Raw genomic sequence first — 21,067 nt, 5'->3', positions numbered from 1 at the left:
CTGAACTGCAAGAGGATTTGGACCTCTAATCCATTTCTTTGTCTCTGGAAACCATACCCTTTGTTTGTATTTTTAGTCTGGCCTTTTTCATTTTGCATTTATTCTTTAGTTTATTTCCTACTTAATTGTTTAGCTGTTAATTTTAATCTTCCTTTTCTGTATAATCACTTCCGTAATTGTCCTCACTGTTGTTCAGTCTGAGACTGATCTCACTTCTATTTAATTCAAAGACAATTCTGTTAGTGAGTTTAACATGAGACTGATCAGCTTCTATTTTAGTAAATGACATTTTCTTGGGGAAGAAAAAAAATAGTAGAGACAAAAGTTACAAGGCTGAATAGATGACTGAAACAAAATTATTTCATATGCTAAAGTAAATACACCACAACCTTGCTAGTGATTTATTAAGGTAATATTTTTAGAACATTTTGCCTCTCCTTTTGTAGAACAACAGCCAGATTTTAAAGCTCCCTTATAGAATCAGAAGCAATTGTAATATCTTTTACACTACATACGGATTAATTCTGAAAAATGGTTTGAAATATATTAAGAAAGCACTACAGGAGATCTCACAGCATGTGAAGAACCACTGTACTTAATTTATGTGAAAACAGCAGGATTAAATTCTCTCCTGTTATTGCCACTTACGTTTTACAAGAACTGTGCTAGTGTAACACAAATTCTAAAGAATGAGTTAAAAAGTCATAAACACATGTCAAAAAGTGTTTGATATAATTGAGAAAAGTATAATTCAAATGGATGAACTCATTCTTTGGGACCTGCCTGTGCTCACACTGGGGATTTTGCAGGGCTTAATGGAAGCAGGATCAAGCCCCAGTGAAAACTGGTTGGATCACACATTTTTGTTCATCATAATTATTCTTTACAGTTTTGCCAGGGAAAATAGAAGGTGCTTAATTTTCAACTCATGAGTAGTCCACAGAAATCAACAGCATTGTCTATTTAAAGATAATTGTGCTCTCCAGGGCTAAACCCACAGCATGGTTTATTCTCACATTTGTCACTTCTAAGTGCCTAAGTCTAATACTAAGATGCCACCAAGCTGCTCAGCACTAATGTTCAGCTGCAGCCTGAGACTGTGGGCACCGCAGCTTCCAACCTGGGACGTGTGCAAAACTGGCTAATTATTAATATTCCCCAAATTAATCAGTCTGAGTCTCGTTAACTGAAGAGTGTCTGGAGTGTCAAGTCCTATGAAAAAAATCTGAAAGTTTTTGTTTAAAAGAAACCGTTAAAATTAAGGTCTTGAGATGGTAAAAATGATTCTTTCAGGAAGCTTAAATCAGTGATGCCTCTGCAGGAACATAATCTAAATGGTTTTGCCAACTGGAGAAGAAATTGTTAAACCAAGACGTTTCACTATTGCATTCAACTAACATGAAAAAGTAAGAAGTCACCTTGAAAGGTGGCAATAAGTTTGTACTTTTTTTATGCAACACATGGAATTTTTTTGAGCTGGTATTTGGTTTTTTTTATTCTTCATACCAAGTCTTTAATCCTATCTTCTTCTTGTTTGCAACAACAACAACAACAACAAAAGTAGAATATTCAGTTCAGAAGGTTGTTACATGCTTTTTCTTTCAACTTAACAGAATAAAATACTACACATTCTTGATCAACTGCATTTGAAATTTTTATTTTCATAAGCTCAATACTTTCCCAGGCATTCCTTGTCAGTTCATGACTGTGTGGTCTTCTGAATGCCTATGCTGAGGTTGTCAAATAAGTGAAAATAATGGAACTTCTTTAAGAGTGAAACTTTACCTTTCATCAATTCAGTCCATTTCCCAAGATAACCTTATTTTATAATTTTATAAAGACTTGTAATTGTATTAAAATAAATTATTTAAAATATTTTCAAATAGTATTGTTGTTTATCTGAAAGTTAACAGTACCTAAAATAGTGGGTTTGTTTGTAAGCTTCGTTCTTAGAGCATATAAACGAGGAAAGACCTTTACTTCTTTGATCAAGATATTTCTGATTCTTTCACCACCTATTCCACCTTACTAACCCATTCACAGCTAGATGGCTTCTTTATAAATAATGAATTGAAATATGAAATAACTTTGTGGGTCTGTTACACAGGTATATAAAAAGTAACCATTTCACCATTCACATAACAAGATGATGGGAAAGGTGCAGGTAGATTCGTGTGAAGATATCAAATAGCAGTAGTCAAAATGCAGGCTAGCCAGCTAGCGATCAAGGTTGAGAGGAAATATGATTCAAATGGAAGTAACTTTATATAAAGGCTGTTAAGCTATCAGTGCTTATTATGAGACGGAATAATAGTCTTACTTAAAAAAAAAAATCTTTAGCACCTTGTGTATAGGTTTGAAGCAGAGCCATTTTGTTGAAAGGGGAAGTTGAAAAGAAATGCTCCTTCAAGTTGTAAGAAACATGTTGTTCATAAATACAGTGACTCCTTAGCTGAACTCTACGACATTTCTTTGAACACATTACAACATTTTTTTAAACATTAATATTTGACAAGGACAGATTTTTGCTGGCTTTAAATAGACATAATCGCTGTTCCAAGTCTGGAAAATGACCCAGAATGGTCTGTTTCTTTGTGGAGACACTTCCAGTGTTTGGTGGTCATCAGCTGTGTTGTTCACTAAAGAAATAATTTCTGTCTTTTCCGGTTATCTCAAGTAATGCATCTGTAAGAGCTTCTATCAAGTAACTTATAAAAAGCACAAATTCTAGTCATTGGTGCATACATAGTTTTTAAAAAATAGCCAAAAACCGAAATAGTGTAGGAAGTATAAAGAAAAGAGAACTAGGAAACAGCGTTTTAACATCTGCATAGACATACTTGATTGTTGTGTACCAAACAATATTATCTCCTTTGACACTTGCTAGCTGTCTTTGAATCCTTCTAGGATAGTCAGTTAGTCAAAACACTGTATTCAAAAAAAGAAGTATCCAAGAAATATAAGCAATGTAAGAAACCCAAGGAATACAAGTTTAAGGTATATCCTAAAATTCAGTGAAGGCACGAGGAATTTTGTAATGACCTTACCTTTTAAGAGAAAGATGAACAATAGCTGCTTTTAGAAATTGTCTTTCCAGAGGAGCCTAGGAATTTTTTCACGTTTTGTGTCTAGTTTGGAGTAGGGATTTCAATGCAAGTTCCCAGCCCTCTATGGAGGTCCCTTTTCCGCTGGTTTGTGGGTGCTGGAGGGAGCTCAGCTTCTTCTGTCAAAATGTGTCATTAAAACTTCCAACATGAGAGGATTACTGGTCAGTTGTATAACATCATGGTCATGCCCTCCAATTATTTATGTTATTTTTGCCATGTTCTCTAAATGAGTGGGATTTGGAGGTATAATGCATTTAAGAATATAAAAGGGCAGATATATGAATTTTAGAAGCTTTTGCTGTTTTCTAAATTTTTCATTTTGTCATCTGCATTAATGAATTGTAGCAGACAAATTTGTGGTCATTTTCTTCAAAATTAAAAATTAATTTTTTAAACTTATGATACCATTCTTAGCAACAGCAATCTCATTTTGACAGAATCTCTTGCTATGTTTAAGCTAGAATGTTTCCAATATAGCCAATAGTTATACTATTCTAATTTGCATAATCCAGATCAGGAATACATAAAACTTTTTGAACCAAACATGCCAGAAATAACATTTTTCTGAATATCGGGTTAGAAATGTATTATGAGCATAATTGAATTTATTACTATTCCCAAGAGGCAATTACTGTTTCCGTGAGAACAAAACAGAGTCTTATTAGAGACATGAAAATATCATGTATCTGTTTGCCAAATATATCACTAAACCGTACACAAAAGAGCTGAATACTTATTAATAGCAGCAAAAAGATTGAATGCTAAGTGTGGTTATCACAGCTCAATTGATGGGAAGTCAAAAAAAGATGTAACTGGCTAATATGAACATGTTGATATGAAACGTATTTTTAAATCACTCAGAGCTGAACTATGTGGTTTTACTGAAGTTATTAGCCTAATGCATGAAAATGGATCATGAGCAAAACCTAGAAAAAATATTTAAGTTAAAAATAATACATTGCTGACCTAAATATCTATTGCCCCCACTTTTTTTTCTTTTTTGTTAGAGTTTCTTTTTCAATACTTCATTCAAGAATGTCACAATGTGACACAAATATCTAAATGGTCCTCTAGATGTAATCCCAACGTTTTCTAATAAATGCACGTGCTGAGTCCCATGCCGACACCTCCTGCTCACAAGACACATGGGCTACCAGCATGCTCGTCCTTCTGGGGGTGCAGGTTCCCCTATACAAACACGTCCTGTAGTAGGTGTGGGCTCCCTACCTTTGTGTGTATCTCTGCAATGGGGTAATGCCCACGCCGGTGAGACAGCCCCACTAAGTTCACACTTGCACACTCACGGTGTGTGTCCCTGTGTGGTGCACAGGGTTGTAGGGTTTGGGCATATGCCCTCTCAGACAATTTCAGGTGTCCATTTGTACGCTAATCTTCTTTACCAAGACCCAAGGTGCCAGTTCTGTGGGTACTTTTCTCTCACTGATTCAACATTTTTGACCATAAGAATCTTATTTTTTACCTATTTATCAATTTATCTATTTATTTACTTTAAGGAACTGTAGTATTTTTTTGTCTCTTATTCTTTATCCTTTTTTTTTAGTATTATCTTTTTTCTTTTTTACCTCAATAACCAGTCACTAATGATTCCTAAAAATCAGAATTTCTATTCTGCAGAAAAATTTGGGGAAAAAACCCACATTTTGAATATAAAAATGGAAGTTCTGAAGATGTTTGGGAAGGCAAAAACCAGATAACATGTATTTAAAAGTCAAACTTTTAGATTGTTCCTGATATTTACCTTAGAACCAAAGTTTTGCATCTTACTACAACACCTAGTTTCTCATCAATATGCAAGTCCTAAAGTTGCAAATTAAAAATCCCGAACTCTCCAGAAGTCAGATATGAAACTAGCTTGGTTTCCAATGAAAAACGTTGCTTTTAGGTCATCTAAATATTTTTTTCAAAATCCTTTCTCAGAATGTTCTGGTTTCCATAAATTGGATTGGTTTTGTGTCAAAAAACTGGTCCACTGGCCAAGGATGCAAGGTCAACATGGCCAAAAGAAAGCTGGCTCTCCCTTTTTCTAGCTGTGCCTTCCCTATATTTAGCCATTCTCTCTCCCCCAGGTTTTCCATCTGCAATGTATAGTGCATTTTATTTTTACTTCTTTGTTCCCTTTCGTGCAGTCTTCCTTTTCGGCAGCTGGCCCATGTGGAGTCTCTAGAGGGAGAAGGAGATTATTCCACTTTCTTGTGATTTCTCGGGCTCTCAAATTCAGCTGTAGGTTTCCAGTTCCTTGCTGTACCTCTCGCATGGTCTTCCACCTGCTATGCTCTGTAGAATCTAGTCCCTCTTTGGGGAAAGGAAATAGTCTGTTCAGGACTGAAAAGCTTTCAAACAGCCAAATCTCCAGGGTAACAGAAAGACAAACTTCCAAGGAATTAGAGGGAGCTGTGCAGAGCTTGCTACAACTCTTGAAGTCGCTGGCTTTGCTAAGTCTGAAAACAAGGACCTACGCAGAAGAATGCTATGGGCAGGTGGGGAAATGCACAAAAAGTTTTTGTAATTTGTAAGCCTTCCATCCTCCCTAGTCAATTTGAGGATTTTCGATTAAGAAAAAAAAAAAAAAATTTTAGTTTTTACTCAAAAGATATAATGTCTTTTTTAGTTTAAAAATCTTCTGGTTTTCTCTAGGAAGCTCGCAATGAGGAAAATGTCTCGATAGCTCTATGACAAAGTTGTGGCCAGCTCAGGGTCCCATTATTCCATCATTCCGCATAAGGTGACCATCTCCTTTTTCTTAGGCCCATATTGGAGGTATTATCTTCGATTCAGGTCTTGTCCTGGAGGCTCACCCACTCAGGCTATGTTCCTGTCTTGTCCATTTTCCCCTCTATGATAATTTAAGGTCAGTTTTTCTTTCCAGAATGCTCAGGGCCTGTGTTAAGTGCTACATACTTCACATAGTAGAATATTGTCTTATTTAGTATGAATTACATCTCTACTTCTCTGTTCATTTCTGCTCAAAATGCTGCTGTTCATATTAGCTCCTTCTGTACTTCTTATATTCTCAGTCTCCTCCACTAGTTTTTTCCTCTGTCTGCACAGGACACAGTAAAAGTGAAAAAAAATGCAAAATATCGTAACAGATTTGTGGATTTATGTACGGAATACATTGTTAATGCAGCATCGAGATTTGTTATACTTGGAGAGAGGAGGGAGGGTGGAGGAAAAAAGCAAGAAAGCAATGAATGAGACAATTCTGAAATGTCAGCATTTTTGTGAAGTTCTTTTAATATTTTTTTTCTCAAGGTTTGATGATATGATGACATGCACATTGTCTACTGAAAATTAAACAGCTTTGTCTTTTTTTAATACATACTTTTTTAGGTCCGAACATGGATTCTTACAGTGGGATACACAACTGCATTTGGAGCAATGTTTGCAAAAACGTGGAGAGTTCATGCAATTTTCAAAAATGTAAAAATGAAGAAAAAGGTGAGGGGAAATAAACTCTTTTCTCATTGCCCTGTTAAGACAATTTTCTAACTGTTTTGCTACCTTCCCCGGATGGTCATACATGTGCTGACTCTGTTCATGTGTCACATTCAAAGATCCTGAATGTTTGATATTGAGGCTTTCTTGGTCTCCTTTTTAAAAGCCTCTGAGAGTTGCACTCAAGCATCAGCCCTTCAGTGTTCGTGATGAGAGGTGAAGCGTGGAAATGGCTGTAAATTTCAAAGTGAATTCGGCTCCTCAGTCTTATTTAGCATGTTGTTTCGGCATCCAGAGGTCTCATTCTGGTAGATTCACAGCTGCTATGAAATGTTTTCTGTATATATCGGTTTGGGATACAGGCATTACACACAGGTTTCTCATTAATTGGTAGGAGGAGGCAAGAGAAAATGATGTTTATACAGCTTCCTTTTTTTAATTTTGAAATTTCATAAGCTTACCCTAGGATTGATCAGAACTGAATGATAGTAGTTGTCTCCGGCATTTTTGGACAGCAAATTTCCTGTGAACAATTAGAATCAGCTTAGCAGTAGTGAAAAATTTCATGTTCATTTGATTTTTTTTTTTTTCTGTGAAGCTTCTTTTCACATGTGAAGTCCTGAAGTCCTTTTAATTAGAAGGCTTTATTTTAAAATGGGAAAACAGGTGAATAGAAATAATTTTGATGGAAAAAACATTAAAAGAAATGTGCATGAAACAGAGAAACAGTATTATTTGAGTGAGAAGTAGTGCCAAATGTAAATGCAGCTGAATAGATTAATTCTAATTAGTGGTAAAGAATCATTTACACTCAAAATAAGTAGAACAACATTCTAAAAACTCAACAGATTCCTCTGTTCCTCTCTGTGTGTGGTTATGGAAGAGCTGTTAGCTCTATGTTGTTTTTTCCACAGTTGGGAGTTTCTGTCACCATACACTTTCCCCAAAGATACCCACAAGTACACTTTCCCCCAAAAGGTTTGGACTTTAGACAGGGAGAGAGTTAACTCAGTTTTTAAGAGGATTTATGTCTCAGGGTATTAAGGAAATATGTGCCATGGCTGGAAGTGGACCTAAAACTCTGGCACCTTAACACCACAACCACCTGGTACTCCCCACTACTATTGCTTCAATGTTTGTTAATTAAATCCCAAATATCATTCAATGTAAAAAATAATGAGCGAATAACAAATATCTTAAACTAACTAAAATGATAAGAAATTTCTACACGAGAAACAGGATACTCTGGGTACCACCCTTTCTGCACCTGTGCAAAGAGCCCACTGTAATATACCAGTTTATGCTACCAGAGTCCAGTATATATTTTTTAAAGATCGTACACTTCCTGAATTAAAAAGATTTTTAACCAAAGCTAAGCCAGTATTTTACTTTCTTGAAAAATGAATTTTTATTATTAAAATATGTTTTCAGCTATATTGATACAAATCTTTGTAAATTAGTGAAGTTACGCAAGGTACTGCCAATGTAACACATAAAAGCATTTCCTTAATAACTATTACCCTGAGAATTTTGTCATTTCTACAATACATACTATTCCAAAGAGCAATGAACAGGTGCTTCAGTGGACTGTCACTAGGTATTTATTTTTTTTTAGAAAACATTTTATTTCAGAGCTTCAAGCTGCTACTCAATATTAAAGCTCACTTTTAATTAAACATAATCCTCAAAATCTATGTAGTGCCTGTTCTTCAACAGGCCCTTTAACAGCTTCAAATTGCAATTGTTTATTCACAGCTGGATGTTAAAAAATTATTTAAGATCAGTTAGGAAGAACTGACCAGTGTAAGGGAGATAAACTTCCAGCCATCTGGCTGCTGACCAGTGAGATGCTTTGCTCCAAGTGATACTGGAAACATTAAGGCTATTAGGGTGCCTCATTCAACAGTCTGGAATTTTAGTAAATAACTGTGTTCTGTAAAGTTTGAAGACTGACTGTTCCACAGAATTATCTTGGCTTGCTTTTCTTGGGTATCCCACTTCAGAACACAAGCATGAATCATAAAAAACAACAGTTTTCTTAATGCAAACAAAGTAGTCAGCTGTCCATGATAAGTGTTTACTAGTTTATAATTTCCATCTTTTATTTGCCAGGATAGATAAAACTGGTTTTAAGAGTTGACTGAAAACCATGGCATTCTTTACTTGTGTCTTACAATTTCCATTTTCAGCAGATGTATTTTACAGTCAAAGTATTTTGTATCTATGGAAGCACAGACAATAGAAATCTTCACAAACAATATCTAAACTGACAAATAAACAAAGGTAGTGCTGCATAAAAAAAGCACATTAACACTTTTTGAATTAGCTGTGACATGACAGAGCAAACTGGCGTTCCAATATGAGGAGTGCAAAGTTCCGAAATTATTTAAGTACTGTGGGTCCTATTCGTTTGTGATTGCTTCAGTTTCCACCTGTATATAACAGTAAATCCTGACATCTAGGTATACCACTTTTGCCTGTCATCCTGAATATTTTCATCAGGAAAATTTTCCAAGCAGCAAAATTTCTTCACAGAGTGGAAGAATTTCTGTGCAGCTATTGAAAGGCTCAAAAATCTCTTTTATTTTCACCCCTTTATACTACCACTCCTTTGTTATCAGAAAAAAAAATGAACAATGAAATTCAGAATACAATCCTTCTGCTATCAGGCTGCTAAATGACAAATTTTTGAGCTTTGTTTTTCCATCTTTGATCTTGCTGGGGCTCCAAAGAAGCAAATTTCAAATGTATTAATTTTAGCTGGATCTGAAGCAGAGGGGTGCAAGGGAATCAATTTTTGTCAAATAGAAATGACAAAATCAGCTGGAAAAAATAAATTATTTTTTACTTAGAAGTTTAGACATAATGGAAAGTAGAATAGAATTAGTATTAAAAATAACTGTAACACTTATAATTGAGGTGCAATTCCATTTGTGTCATGTCTCCTTTCTGTTGGCTTGGGCAGCGGAATTTCTTCTGCTCAGTGAGAGGTGGGAGTTGCTTTTGCATTTCCTTCACCAGCAACAGGACTGGCAGTGGGTAAGAGGAGAGAGAGGAGAGTATCAGTGGCAGGAGATGGTGTGGTGTCCTGGGGAAGCTTTAGCCAGCTGAACCATTTGAAGGATCCAGTCCTTACCATTCTGGTAAAATTTAGAAGTTTGTGAAGCTCTGTATTTTGATGGGAACATCACTGCCTTAGGTTTTAGGGGGCATTAAAGCAGTCCTGCATAGTGCCTGCTCCTCCACACTCCAGTATGCCGAATAAAGACCATTCACTTTTGACAAATACTAGAATAGTAACCAATTCAAAGCAGTGGTATTTAAAGCCACAGACAAGTATTTGGCCATTTGTAGAAGGATACAATAAAGCATGGCGATCTGGGTCACAATGTGGCTTGTTGCAGTCAGTATTTGACAGTACAATACTTTTCCTTTGGTGTTGCTGTGATAAGCTTACCCTTAACACAGTGCATTCTAGTTCTGTTCATATAAACTTAATCTTTTAACCGTGACATCAGGGGAGGGATGTTTTATGTCTAATTTTCACTGAAAATATTAACAATGCACTCAGTTATTACTATCACTGTAGACTTCTGGTGGCTTGTGTCTTTATATTGACAATGTTGTTACAAGGCAAAGACAGAATATAATTGTGCAAGGGATGTATAACAGCATCTTTTCTCAAGACTTGTGCTGCTATAGTTTTGCCAACATTATTCTACACATTGATGATATTTCTCTGTTCTCAAATTTACTATGTGACTGTAGAGTTCTCACAGATGAGAAAGGGTTAAAGTGCTTAAGAAGTATTGAGAAAATATATTGGTACTGTTGCAGGGTTAGAAAGCTACAACCAACCACAACAGAAAAAATACCTACCAGTCCATCCTGCCTTAGCTATGCCTGTCAGGCTGCAGTCTGACAGACTTACGTTCTTACATTCAACCTACTAAGTCCTTAAAAGACTTCTGGTGAGAGATGTGGTCTTCATGCTTTGCAAAGATGGATAGGAGATTTTGCAACCTACTTTGTTGTCACAAGCACAGGGAAGGGAGACTGGGACTGTGAGGGAACTGTGGGGCCAAGAGGTAGGTAGGGAGTAGGAAGGAGGCTGAGAATGAGAAATCAGGTCAGCTGCTAATGGCTTCAGAGGGAACAGGAGCATCTCCAGATAAAAATAATGGAGAAAAACCTGGGGTTATAGACTAGGAGAAGAAGTTGAGGAGGGAGGATGAATTTGGATAAGAATTCCCAGGGAGGTTAAATAATATCGAGAGCCAGCAAAGAGTTGAATGGTGTAGGGAGGGCTGTAAGAAGTGGTCAAGAAAGCTGAATATGGTGGAATATAGAGCCCGAGTTTGAGACTCAAATGGCAGACTCTATTTGAGGTACTAGGTCTGGTTTAAAACCAGTTTAAGATTGAAATTTAGAGGCAGAATGACAGGCCCAAAAAGTAGGGACATAGACTGAGAAAGGAACATAGGAGTGGGAAAGGAATAAGAGGTGAGAAAAGGAAATTAGGACTGGCTGGAATGGTTGCACAGAAGTGTGGGCAGAGCATAAAAATTGAACACAGGATTTTAGGGTTTCACTGTTCTTTTTTATATTAATATGTATCTGTAAATCCTACAGGCAAAAGATGTGCCCTGTCTTCCTGTTACGGTATTGTACAGCTCACGATAGCTACTAGTTGCTCTTCTAACTCAAGCTGATGAGGTGTGCAAAGATCTAAAGTTCCTTTTGCTGATGCTTGCAGCATTTATAATTGAATTCTCTTTCTTTTCATTTTCTTTAAAAAAGAATGGGCTCATCAAGATGTTAAAAGGCTTATGTTGTGGCTAAAAAGTCAATCACTGAAAACATACTGCTTGCAATGAACATTTGTTCCCCCATGTGCATTATTAGGACACCAGTGCATCCTTAGTTTTCTACAGGATGCCAGTGTCATGGCACAGTGAGTTTGTGGTGGGCATGCAATAGGACTGCGTAATAAAAGAGGCAGATTTCTGTTGCAGTCTTTTTTGCTTAAAACAGAAAAACAATTCATAATAAAAAGGGCAGTGGGAGTTTTGAGAAAGGTGGTTTCATGTATAAGACAGTTAAGTGCCAACATGAAGAAAAATAATTTCCAAAACAGTTGTTATGCTGTAGAAATATCTCTGAGAGCAGTTTTCAGAAAAGAGTAACACTTGTTTTTGAAAAGCAAATTTATTACCTGAGTGAAGCAGAGAAGGGATTCTCAAAGTTTTTATCTTGTGGCCTTCCCACTCCATTTCTTAACACAAATTTGGCCGCCCCACTTCCCTAATTCATATACTTGATGATCAATAAACTGAGGTGTGTGGTAGACTGGAAGGGGTAAGAGACCATCCATGCTCTTTCTGGGAAGTGGGGCATGTGGGTTGCTCTGAGCTGCCCCGGTCCTGATCCTTCTAGTTGGGTGGACAGCAGCTGGCTGTGTGCTCCCACCCTGTGGTACCAGCTACAGGGAAGCTGTCAATACAGAGTGTCCCTATGGAAAAAAAATAAAAAAGGCAAAACAGAGAGAAGAAAGCAGCTGGAGTCCACATGCTAGTTATGAGCTTATGTTCTGCTACCTTCTCCTCACAACTTGTCTCTATTGTGATCCCCATCCCTCAAATTTATAGGATGTGTCTAATCCTCAGTTATAAACTTTTATATAGTTTTTTTTCAAGCCATCTATAGAATTTAGAATTTATTGCAATCTATAATCTTTCTCACAAACATCCTAAAGAATTTTTTAAAAAGATTCTCATTATCTTAATAATTTAAAAATAGATGAAGCAAAGTTTTCCGGATTATATCGACAGAGGTTTTAGGTCCCTCACAGGCCACATCTTATTTACTCACTCGAATGCCTTTGTAGACTTAGTTCTGTATTAGCATAAATGTAGATCATATTACCTAATCAGTTCTTTCTGTAACTAATGCTATAAAATATTTTTCCAGGTCAGTTTTCAGACTGGAAATATTTATGCTTTTCCAGGACATTTTTTTCAATCTAGCTAGAGCTTTTTCTGTGTATGACAAAAACCTATATGCTGGATTATCCCTAGGATACACATGTATTTCACTAAGTACATATGAAAGATCATAAGTCTGAAACAGAGATACAAAATTTGTTTTGAGTAACCATACCAACAGTAAAACAATCTATTAGGGACCATCTGTTTAAAAGGAGCCAACATATGGATACCTAAAGAAATGTTCAGCATTATTGTTCATCTTCGAGAGTAAGAAAGAAGACAGCCATTTGAAATTTGATTATGGTTGGTATTTTTTCTTTTTCATTATGAATATTTACCACTGGACTGAAGTAATACATGATACTTACAGTGCAGTGTAAATTATTCAGGTATAGCTTCATGGGTTATTTATATACAAACATAGTACTTCCTAAAGCAACATAAGTGGAAAGCAATTTTTTTCCGCCCCAAAATAGCTATAACTATATATTTTAAATCCAAAGCTTCAAAAATAGTCAGTGTAATTCTAGAACTCATATTTAGATGTAAAATAAGCATTCTGGTTTTTGTAAGAGCTGATCAGCCAAAATGCCAGCCAGGCAGTGAATAATAGGAATCACATTTCTAAAATTTACATTGATATAAATATGGATCAAGGAGCTAAATCTCAAGCTTCTGTCACAGAAAGAAGTTGAGCTAATGAACTGTACATCTAGGAGAAAATTTTGCTTTTGAAGTAATTTATGTATGTAAATTTCTGCATGGTGCAGTTTGATAAAGCTAAACCTCAGTAGCAACAAAAACAATGAAAACTGTGTGAAACCAAGTAACTGCTCATAAATGGTGCTACATCCACAATTTCTGTGTATTATGAGACTAATGGTTGACAGAGAAATAAAGAACATGTTGCTATACAGTACGAGGCAATTTATTCCTGAATAGCTTGAAATTGCATTGTAAATGTAATCAAGTGCATTGATGTCCCCAGCTATTTGGTAACGATGTAGTATGCTTTCCCACAGAATTGTTCATTAAATAAAATATTAAAGTCTAGGTATTTTAATGTTATCTTAAACAAAATCAGAACATTTCTTTCAGACCATTCAAATCTTTTGTTCACTTTTGTCCTGAAGATGGGGATCTCTTTTAGCACTAAAGATGAGATTTCACAGCCCTGGTAGAACTTCCTCCACGCTGATGACCCATGCAATCTTGGGCTTAGGAGGTGCATTTCTCTCAAAAGTGAATTTGACCTGCTGTGTTGATGGGAAATGCAATTGTCTCAAGGCACCATATCTTGTTTTATGTATGGTAGTGATTGAAGCGAACATCATGTTGACGTGTGTTTCTAAGGATTTACTCTGAAACCTTGTATAGCAAGAATGGCTGGTTCTAATGCTGTCAAGACTGATTTCTCTAGTGCCATTTTGATTCTTAAAACTACGGAGTTTTTCATTTTTGTCCTTTCAAGAGAATTTTGTGAAACTAGCCATGTTTTACCACTCTGTGGGCTCATTATGGTTGAATTAGCAATGTTAGTAAAACAGTCATCTCTCCAATTCTCTGATGTGTTATAACCATAACTGAGGCTCAAGCTTTCAAAGATGAGGATTTTAAATTTTTTTTTAAGCTGTCACTGAATCCCTCTACTTCTCTAACCTCTGTAAAGTTTCTGTCTTTTGCTCCTCCTAGGGAGCATCCCCCTAGGATGTTTCCTCTTTCTTTCATACGAGTTGGAAAAGAGGAAAGATGTCTTCTAATTGGATAGCTTCTCCTGGCAGCAAGGCATAGAGTCAACACATCCACATTTGCAACGCAGTTACTGAGAGGGTGAGTGTGCCCAAAGATGCTCTGCAATTACCCTGAGCATGAGTCAACAAAGAAGACACGTTCTAGAAATATGCACTTTACCAGGCTAGTGACTGTAGCCATTTAATTCTCAAAACCCAAGCTTTTTGATCATATCCAGTTGTTCACTATTATCAGTAGTGCTGTGCACTCCATTATCCTGGAAAGCAGTAAAAATTCTCAGACTGCAGGGGTCACGGTAGATCCTCACGGAAAATAAATGTATTTTTAAATTTATAAGTAGGTACACAAATCTTTCATCAAATTAATCAAAACACCTTGAAGAGAGTAAAATGTCTTAAGGTTAGCTTTTTACTACCAGTGACTTACTGGTCAAAAAAACTTGCTGTTATGAAATATGCTTTTCAAAATGCTAGCATTCACTCATTGAAACTAATGCAATTGCAGTGTGAAAAGTGTTCCCAATACTAATCATAGAACCTATTATAGGAAATACTCGTAATAGCTGTTGAAAAAAGCATTGTGGAGTTATTGGGAACAATGCATAATGTGTTTTCAATAGTCCTTTTTTCTCATTCCATTACACAAAAGAAATCAAGAATGTATTATAGAATAGTTCTCTAAAATATTAATGGCTTTAATGACTCAAATATAGATATCTCCTTCAGCCCACATATGGCAAAGTTCACCTATCTACCGCTGACTCTGCATCACCAACCTCATGGCACCATCCCACTTGTGATGACCCACTAAATGTAGGGGAGCAACCCCAGGGTGTCTTTTAATCACTCTAGGATACATAAAAGGGTGGTTTATGAAATGGAGAGAAAGTTTAGGAGTGGTAATACTGTCCCTTTTTCCAGCCTTGCAGACTTTATCCTTTTTTCCCCAAAACTCTGTTATTTTTTCTCTTTCTCCTCCAGTGAGAGGGAGGTCTCCCATCAGCATGAGTTCTGTATGTACCAGGGAGAGGAACATTGGGTTTCAGATTTCTGAGGGCTTCAATAATTGCTGTCAGTGCTATTCATTTAACGGAATAAGGTCTAGGAAGGTTCACAGAGCAATCCTTTAAAGAGGGTTTCTCCCTATAGATTCTGTCCCAGGAGTCTGGGGAAAAAGTTGAATACCTGGAAAAAAAAAAAAAGTTTTTGAATAGCATTAAGTTTATCCAGCTAGTGCCAGAAGGCAAGGGACAGATCTGTCAGCTAGACTAGAAAGGGTCAATGTATATAAGAGAAAACAGAATTGCTGCCTTAAACAGAGAAACCCCCTACATTTTCAAGGAAAATGGAAATATGTATTTATTTCAAAACTATGAATAAAAGCAAAAATACACCTGGCCTTGCTATGCTTCCACGAATTCAGTTAAAAAAACAAAGCAAAATAAAAAACCAGTTAATCAAACAAACAACCAAGATTTAGCTAATAGATCTTCCTTTAAATTCAAAGATATTTTATTCTGACAAAGGGAGGAAAAATTCCTGGTAACAAAGAAACTTACTCTGAAAAAAAAAAAAAAGACAGGAGGAAATGAACTGTTCATTCCATGCTGGAAAGCTATTTGTGGAACTCAGAGTTAATGTTGCATCCTGGAGAGAGGGTAAGTCTTCATATATAAGACTCTTTGTCCTTGGTTTAGAATGGAGTTCAGCTTTGAAGTCCATGTCATATGTATTTGCTGAACTGGTTTCTAATAAGGTAAGAAATAGAAAAAAATATTTCCTTAGCTTTAACTACAAAAAGTAACTGATTTTTCATTACTGTTGTTTGCCAACTTGCCAGGTGATCCCCTAAACTGGTTGAGGATAGGGTCCTGCAGGGCACAATGGATGTGCTTTACAAAGCAAATGGAAAAAAGCCCCACAAAAGGTCTGTGAAATAGTAACCAAGTGGACAGTTGAAGTTGCCATGGCAGGTAGTACAGCCTGTGATAGTTCTAGAAAATCCCTGAGTTTAAGAAACTTCATCCTAGAGCTTTAGACAGAATTTGTATCTCCTGCAATCAGACAACAAGGTCCATGGAAGATAATGACTTTGATCTTAAACTTGTCTTCATGGTCACAGGTTTTCAGGAAAAATTTTGGTTTGCTTATTCAGGGATGTTGCTAAGAAGAAGACAGCAGAAGACACAATTTCTGTCCTGAGTTAATTTGTTCTGAGGACAGATAACTATATTCCCAGATATATAGTCCAGACTGGTAGCAATGGCATTTATAACAGTGGGCAGATCTGCCAGGATGAGACAGATTCACCTATCCAATCACAGATGGTAGAAAATATTACTCACAGATGCTGATGTATGAGAGCTTGGCTTCAGCAAGGAGTCAGGAGCACTCACAAAAATGGATTTTATTAGCTATCGTGCATCTCTCCTAAGGCTGATTTACTGTATGTTAGAAGGAAGACTGAAAGGGGAAAAATAAGACTCTTCCTCTGAAAGAAGAGTGATATATTTGTTTGTAAGGAGCTTCAGTTGCTCATGACTTTCTTTTGTCAGACAGAGAAATTGTTGGATTCACAAGACGTGAGTCAAGACTCCTTCAGTGCATCTGGTGTTTCCCAAGGAGTGCATGTTCTGAACTTGAGGAGTGCTGGTGGGTGGGAGTGATGGCTGGGGAGAGAGAATGCTGGGCTTCCTGAGGGTGGAGGGGGAGATCAGCAAGCCTGTTAGAAATGCTGCCGGTGATATACCAACAGCATTTCTCAGAGCAAATTTACATTAGGAGAAACTGCTAATCACTGGAAGAAGTGAAAAATAATTGAATCTCAACGTGTCATTCTGAAAAGCTGATGTTTTGGTGAAGCGTTCTGCTTCTGAGCTGCATCACTGCAATGGTTTTGCCAAGGACAGAGCAGGGTTGCCATGAGGGTGTGAGGCAGCTTCAGGAGCCCTGCTTTCAGAGCGCTCACCCTGCGTGCAGTGCTGGTAGCAAGCACTGTTTTACAGAGCTCGTTATAGTAGCACAGATTGCTTCCTCACATTATCTTACGGGCTTTCTTTTGCTCACCCTCCTCTTGGGTGTCTGGTAGAAGTAGAGAATGAATAATACCTGCTGCCAGTGACAGCTTCTGTTATGCACCTCTCTCATTCTGTCTGGGAAAAGGCTATTCACAATGTAATGCAGGAAAAAATGCTCTGGGAGGTATCCAAGGAGGTATCCGGAGGTATCCAGAGGTATCCACTGTTTTCTAGACTTCTGCTTTTATTTGTTCTAGTAATTACTTGCCAAAAAATATATATATATTACCAAACTTAAATGTGAACTAAAATATGAACACTGACCTGCAGTAGTGCAAGGTCAGATACGAACAAAAAAAAAGCGCAAGAACAAGGTTGGGCAGTTAGCAACATGACCCTGAATAGAAAGTGTCAATATGAGATTTCTTTTCAGCCTGTTAGTGAGTGGATTATCAGTATTACTGCTCTTAATAGTATCCTTTCACCCTCTTGCTTTTGGCATTGCTGAACCACTTTGATTAATGCTGCCAGGCGTTGTTAAATTGCATCTGATTCAGCCCTAGTTTTGGTATCAATATAGTTCGTATAAATTTGGAAGACATGGGCTAGTTGTCTCATGTTTTACCTGCCCTAGGTAAAATGTTCTACTATTTTCATTAGAAAGATAAGGCATCATTCCTGGTTTCTTACACGGAGTTCGTTAGAGCAGAGGGAAACATTTCTGACTGATTCTTTTCACATACCTTTAAGTTTATCAAAATATTTATATTTAGTTGAAGTTAATTGCCTTCACGCCCTTTGGGAGGGGAGGTGGGGACAGGGCAGTGGGTGGGAAGAGACATATTTCAGAACACTAACTTCTCCGATCCTAAACTGCACCCAAGATCAGTGGAATGAATTGCGCTTTGGGGGTTTCTGGCTGCTGAGAGAAGCCAGACACACTAACAGTTAAACAGCCAACTTGAGTAAAATACATCAATTAAAAAGAAAGATCAACCAAAATATTTCAGTAAAACAAATTACCCAGCCATTTAAGAGGGAGAAAAAGAAATTTGGCTTCAGGTGTCCAAATTTCATCTAAATCCAAATTCTCTATGGACCTGACTCCCCATGGTTTTCTCTCCTATGCCTTCACTCATACTAGGAGCAGCACTAGGAATGTTTCACCCAAGTCCTGCTTAGAGGCATTAGATAAGAGATTAAAAAGTACATTGGCTTTGTCTACAGAGGCAACCTCTGTTGGTTAGGCACATCACATTTTCCCAGAGAGGATGGGGGACTAAGCCATGTCTAAGACTCTTTCCTTACTATCTATCTGCTTTCTTTTAAGTTTAATGGGGAAATACTTCACAACAGTCTTCCCTCCTGCACGTCCCCAGCAAGACACCTTCTCCTTGCAAAGAGTTCTGCTTGACAAACTGACCAGCAGCGAGCCATACCACCATGAAAGGCGCACCTTTCCCCTTCACCCTCTCTCTCCAGGCATGTCTGTGCTCTCTCTGATGAGATGGACATACTGCTTCATTACTTGTGCAGACATGGGGAGAGCATCATTTTCTGGTCCTTTAAGGTGATAGGAGCTACATGGATTTAAATAACTGGTCTTAGGAAATTAAAATAATGCATCAAGTCCTTTAAGTCATTCTGATTGCTAGCCTTTGTTTTCCACTTAGTTTACTTCAAATGATTTATAAAATAAACTAGCAGATTAACAAAGAGTGGTGTAGGAAAACCTTTCAAAATAATGTATCTCACTAAATAATATGTGAAACAAACTTTCTAAACTGTCTTTTTACATTATTTGAAGTTATATTTATTTTTATAATTTCCTTAATCTTGATAGAAATTCACTGCAAATACAGCTTTGTTCTAGGCGGGAATACCAGCCCCGCCTGTATTAAGAGTAGCTGACACTCCTGGCTTTGAAATGCATTTTCAAAATCCTAACAAGTTTATCAGATTGAACCAAAATAATCACAACTTTATTAAGCTGTTCAAGCTTAATATTTTTTGATATTTCATTTGGATTAAACCAACTATTTCTAAAAAAAAAAAACTAGAGAAAACTATGTGAGTTTGTCCAAGTTAAAATAAGTTGGCAATGTTTTTTGAATATTGGATGTGTTCATTAGTAACAGAAGTACACGTTAATTTCAAAACCATGAACACAGGCGCAAGAGGACTCTCATAAAGTTAATTTAAGTCTGGTATTTGAACATGCTCACAACTCTGCCACTGAAATAATGTACATGCAGTGTGTTTTTTCCATGTTGCTATGTGTAGAAGTAATATAGGGATTGCATGCAGCTATATGAGACTGTAATACATGGTTTGGCTCGTTATTTTTATTAACTCTTGTTTTCTTTTTTGAACCTAAAATCCATGCAAAATTAAGAATTTTAAGTTGCATGTGCATAAAACCCTCTAATCTTTGTAATATAGAACAAATACATCATACTTTTCTGCTCCATGGGTAACAGAGGCAACTGTTAAACACAAACGCACACAAAACCTTAAAAACTAATTTATTTTTTTAAACACCTTTTAGAGTGTTTTCAACATCTGAGAAGGTTATGAAGAAGTGAACGGTGTAAATCTTAAAGAAAACTTCTCAACGCCTGCTATTCTGAGAGATGTAATGAACACTTTTGCACATTTGCATGCACAAACACAGTAGTGGCTCTCTAGAATATGGAGTTTTTTCATTTTCCAGGAGGTAATATTACACCTGGACTTCATTATTAATATTTAAGAGTCCTCCCAATTTCTTTTTAGAAATCAGAATGCGTTTAACATACTTTTAATAACCATCAAAAAAACCAAAAATAAATTGTGTCTTCTTGCTTTCATCTTTTGATGTTTCTGAAACTTTTCTTTGTTCATTGTTAAAAACCCTTTTTATTAGCAACCTGTGTTTTTCTCCCTATATAGGAATAAAGCTGTACAGGGAACTATCTATGGCTCATGGGAATCTCCCCCCTTTTTTTTCCCTTTTTTCTTTGTCTCTCCAGATCATTAAAGACCAGAAGCTACTGGTGATAGTTGGAGGGATGCTACTGATTGATCTTTGCATCCTGATTTGCTGGCAGGTTGTGGATCCTTTGAGAAGGACAGTGGAAAAGTATAACATGGAGGTATGTCCTCAAGCCCAAGTAATATTTATGGTTGCATATCAGTATCCACAGCTTTCTATAAGTTGTATGAAAGCAGGTCAAGCTGCATATTTGGTGGGAAGAAGGGTTCTGTTTTTAAAAGCAAATAGAAATGAAATAACTGCAACCAAAAGAAATTGTGTCTGTAGCTGAAGGTGCCACACTTCTGTCACTTGTAAGAGATTTTAGATGAAATTTTTGTAAACGCAGGAGAGTCCTCTGCTAAGACTCTCCACTAGAGTCTGTTGCAATAAATAATAGATTATCAGGACCCATTAGCAGATTTCAGTAAGAGCTCATTCAAGATAAATGCAGGAGAGGTCACTGCTTAGGCTGCATTCTCTGTGGGGATGTTCAGGAATTACGTTACCTACTACTATATTTATTTTCAGTAATAGCGTGTGTATACACATATACTGATTGTTCCTATTTTAATGTCATTCCCAGAAAGGTCATGCTAGAGATTTTGGGAAGGAGTGGGTAATAGCTTAATGCCACCTGTACAAATTTTCCAGCACTTTGGTAGGTGTCTAGAAGTCAAGTTTTCTGGAAAAACTGACAGCAAGAAACATGGCAGCAACAATGCAGAACTATGAA

The 21,067-nt window shown here is 36.8% G+C and overlaps 1 protein-coding gene across 1 annotated transcript in view; it reads left to right on the top strand.

The window, feature by feature from the left end:
• The window catches only part of LOC104496173 (gamma-aminobutyric acid type B receptor subunit 2-like), a gene marked incomplete at both ends in the record, with an annotated part of 114,004 nt that extends 93,552 nt beyond the window's left edge, over positions 1 to 20,452 (top strand). The window contains 2 exons of the mRNA XM_010139254.1: positions 6,459 to 6,566; positions 20,330 to 20,452. Of these exons, the coding sequence (XP_010137556.1) occupies positions 6,459 to 6,566; positions 20,330 to 20,452 (231 nt within the window). The remainder of the gene's footprint in view (positions 1 to 6,458; positions 6,567 to 20,329) is intronic.
• Positions 20,453 to 21,067: the final 615 nt, after the last annotated feature.

Source organism: Buceros rhinoceros, unplaced genomic scaffold, assembly GCF_000710305.1.
Source record: "Buceros rhinoceros silvestris isolate BGI_N320 unplaced genomic scaffold, ASM71030v1 scaffold4677, whole genome shotgun sequence".
Classification (NCBI taxonomy): Eukaryota; Metazoa; Chordata; class Aves; order Bucerotiformes; family Bucerotidae; genus Buceros; species Buceros rhinoceros.
This window is presented reverse-complemented; position numbering and strand designations above follow the sequence as displayed.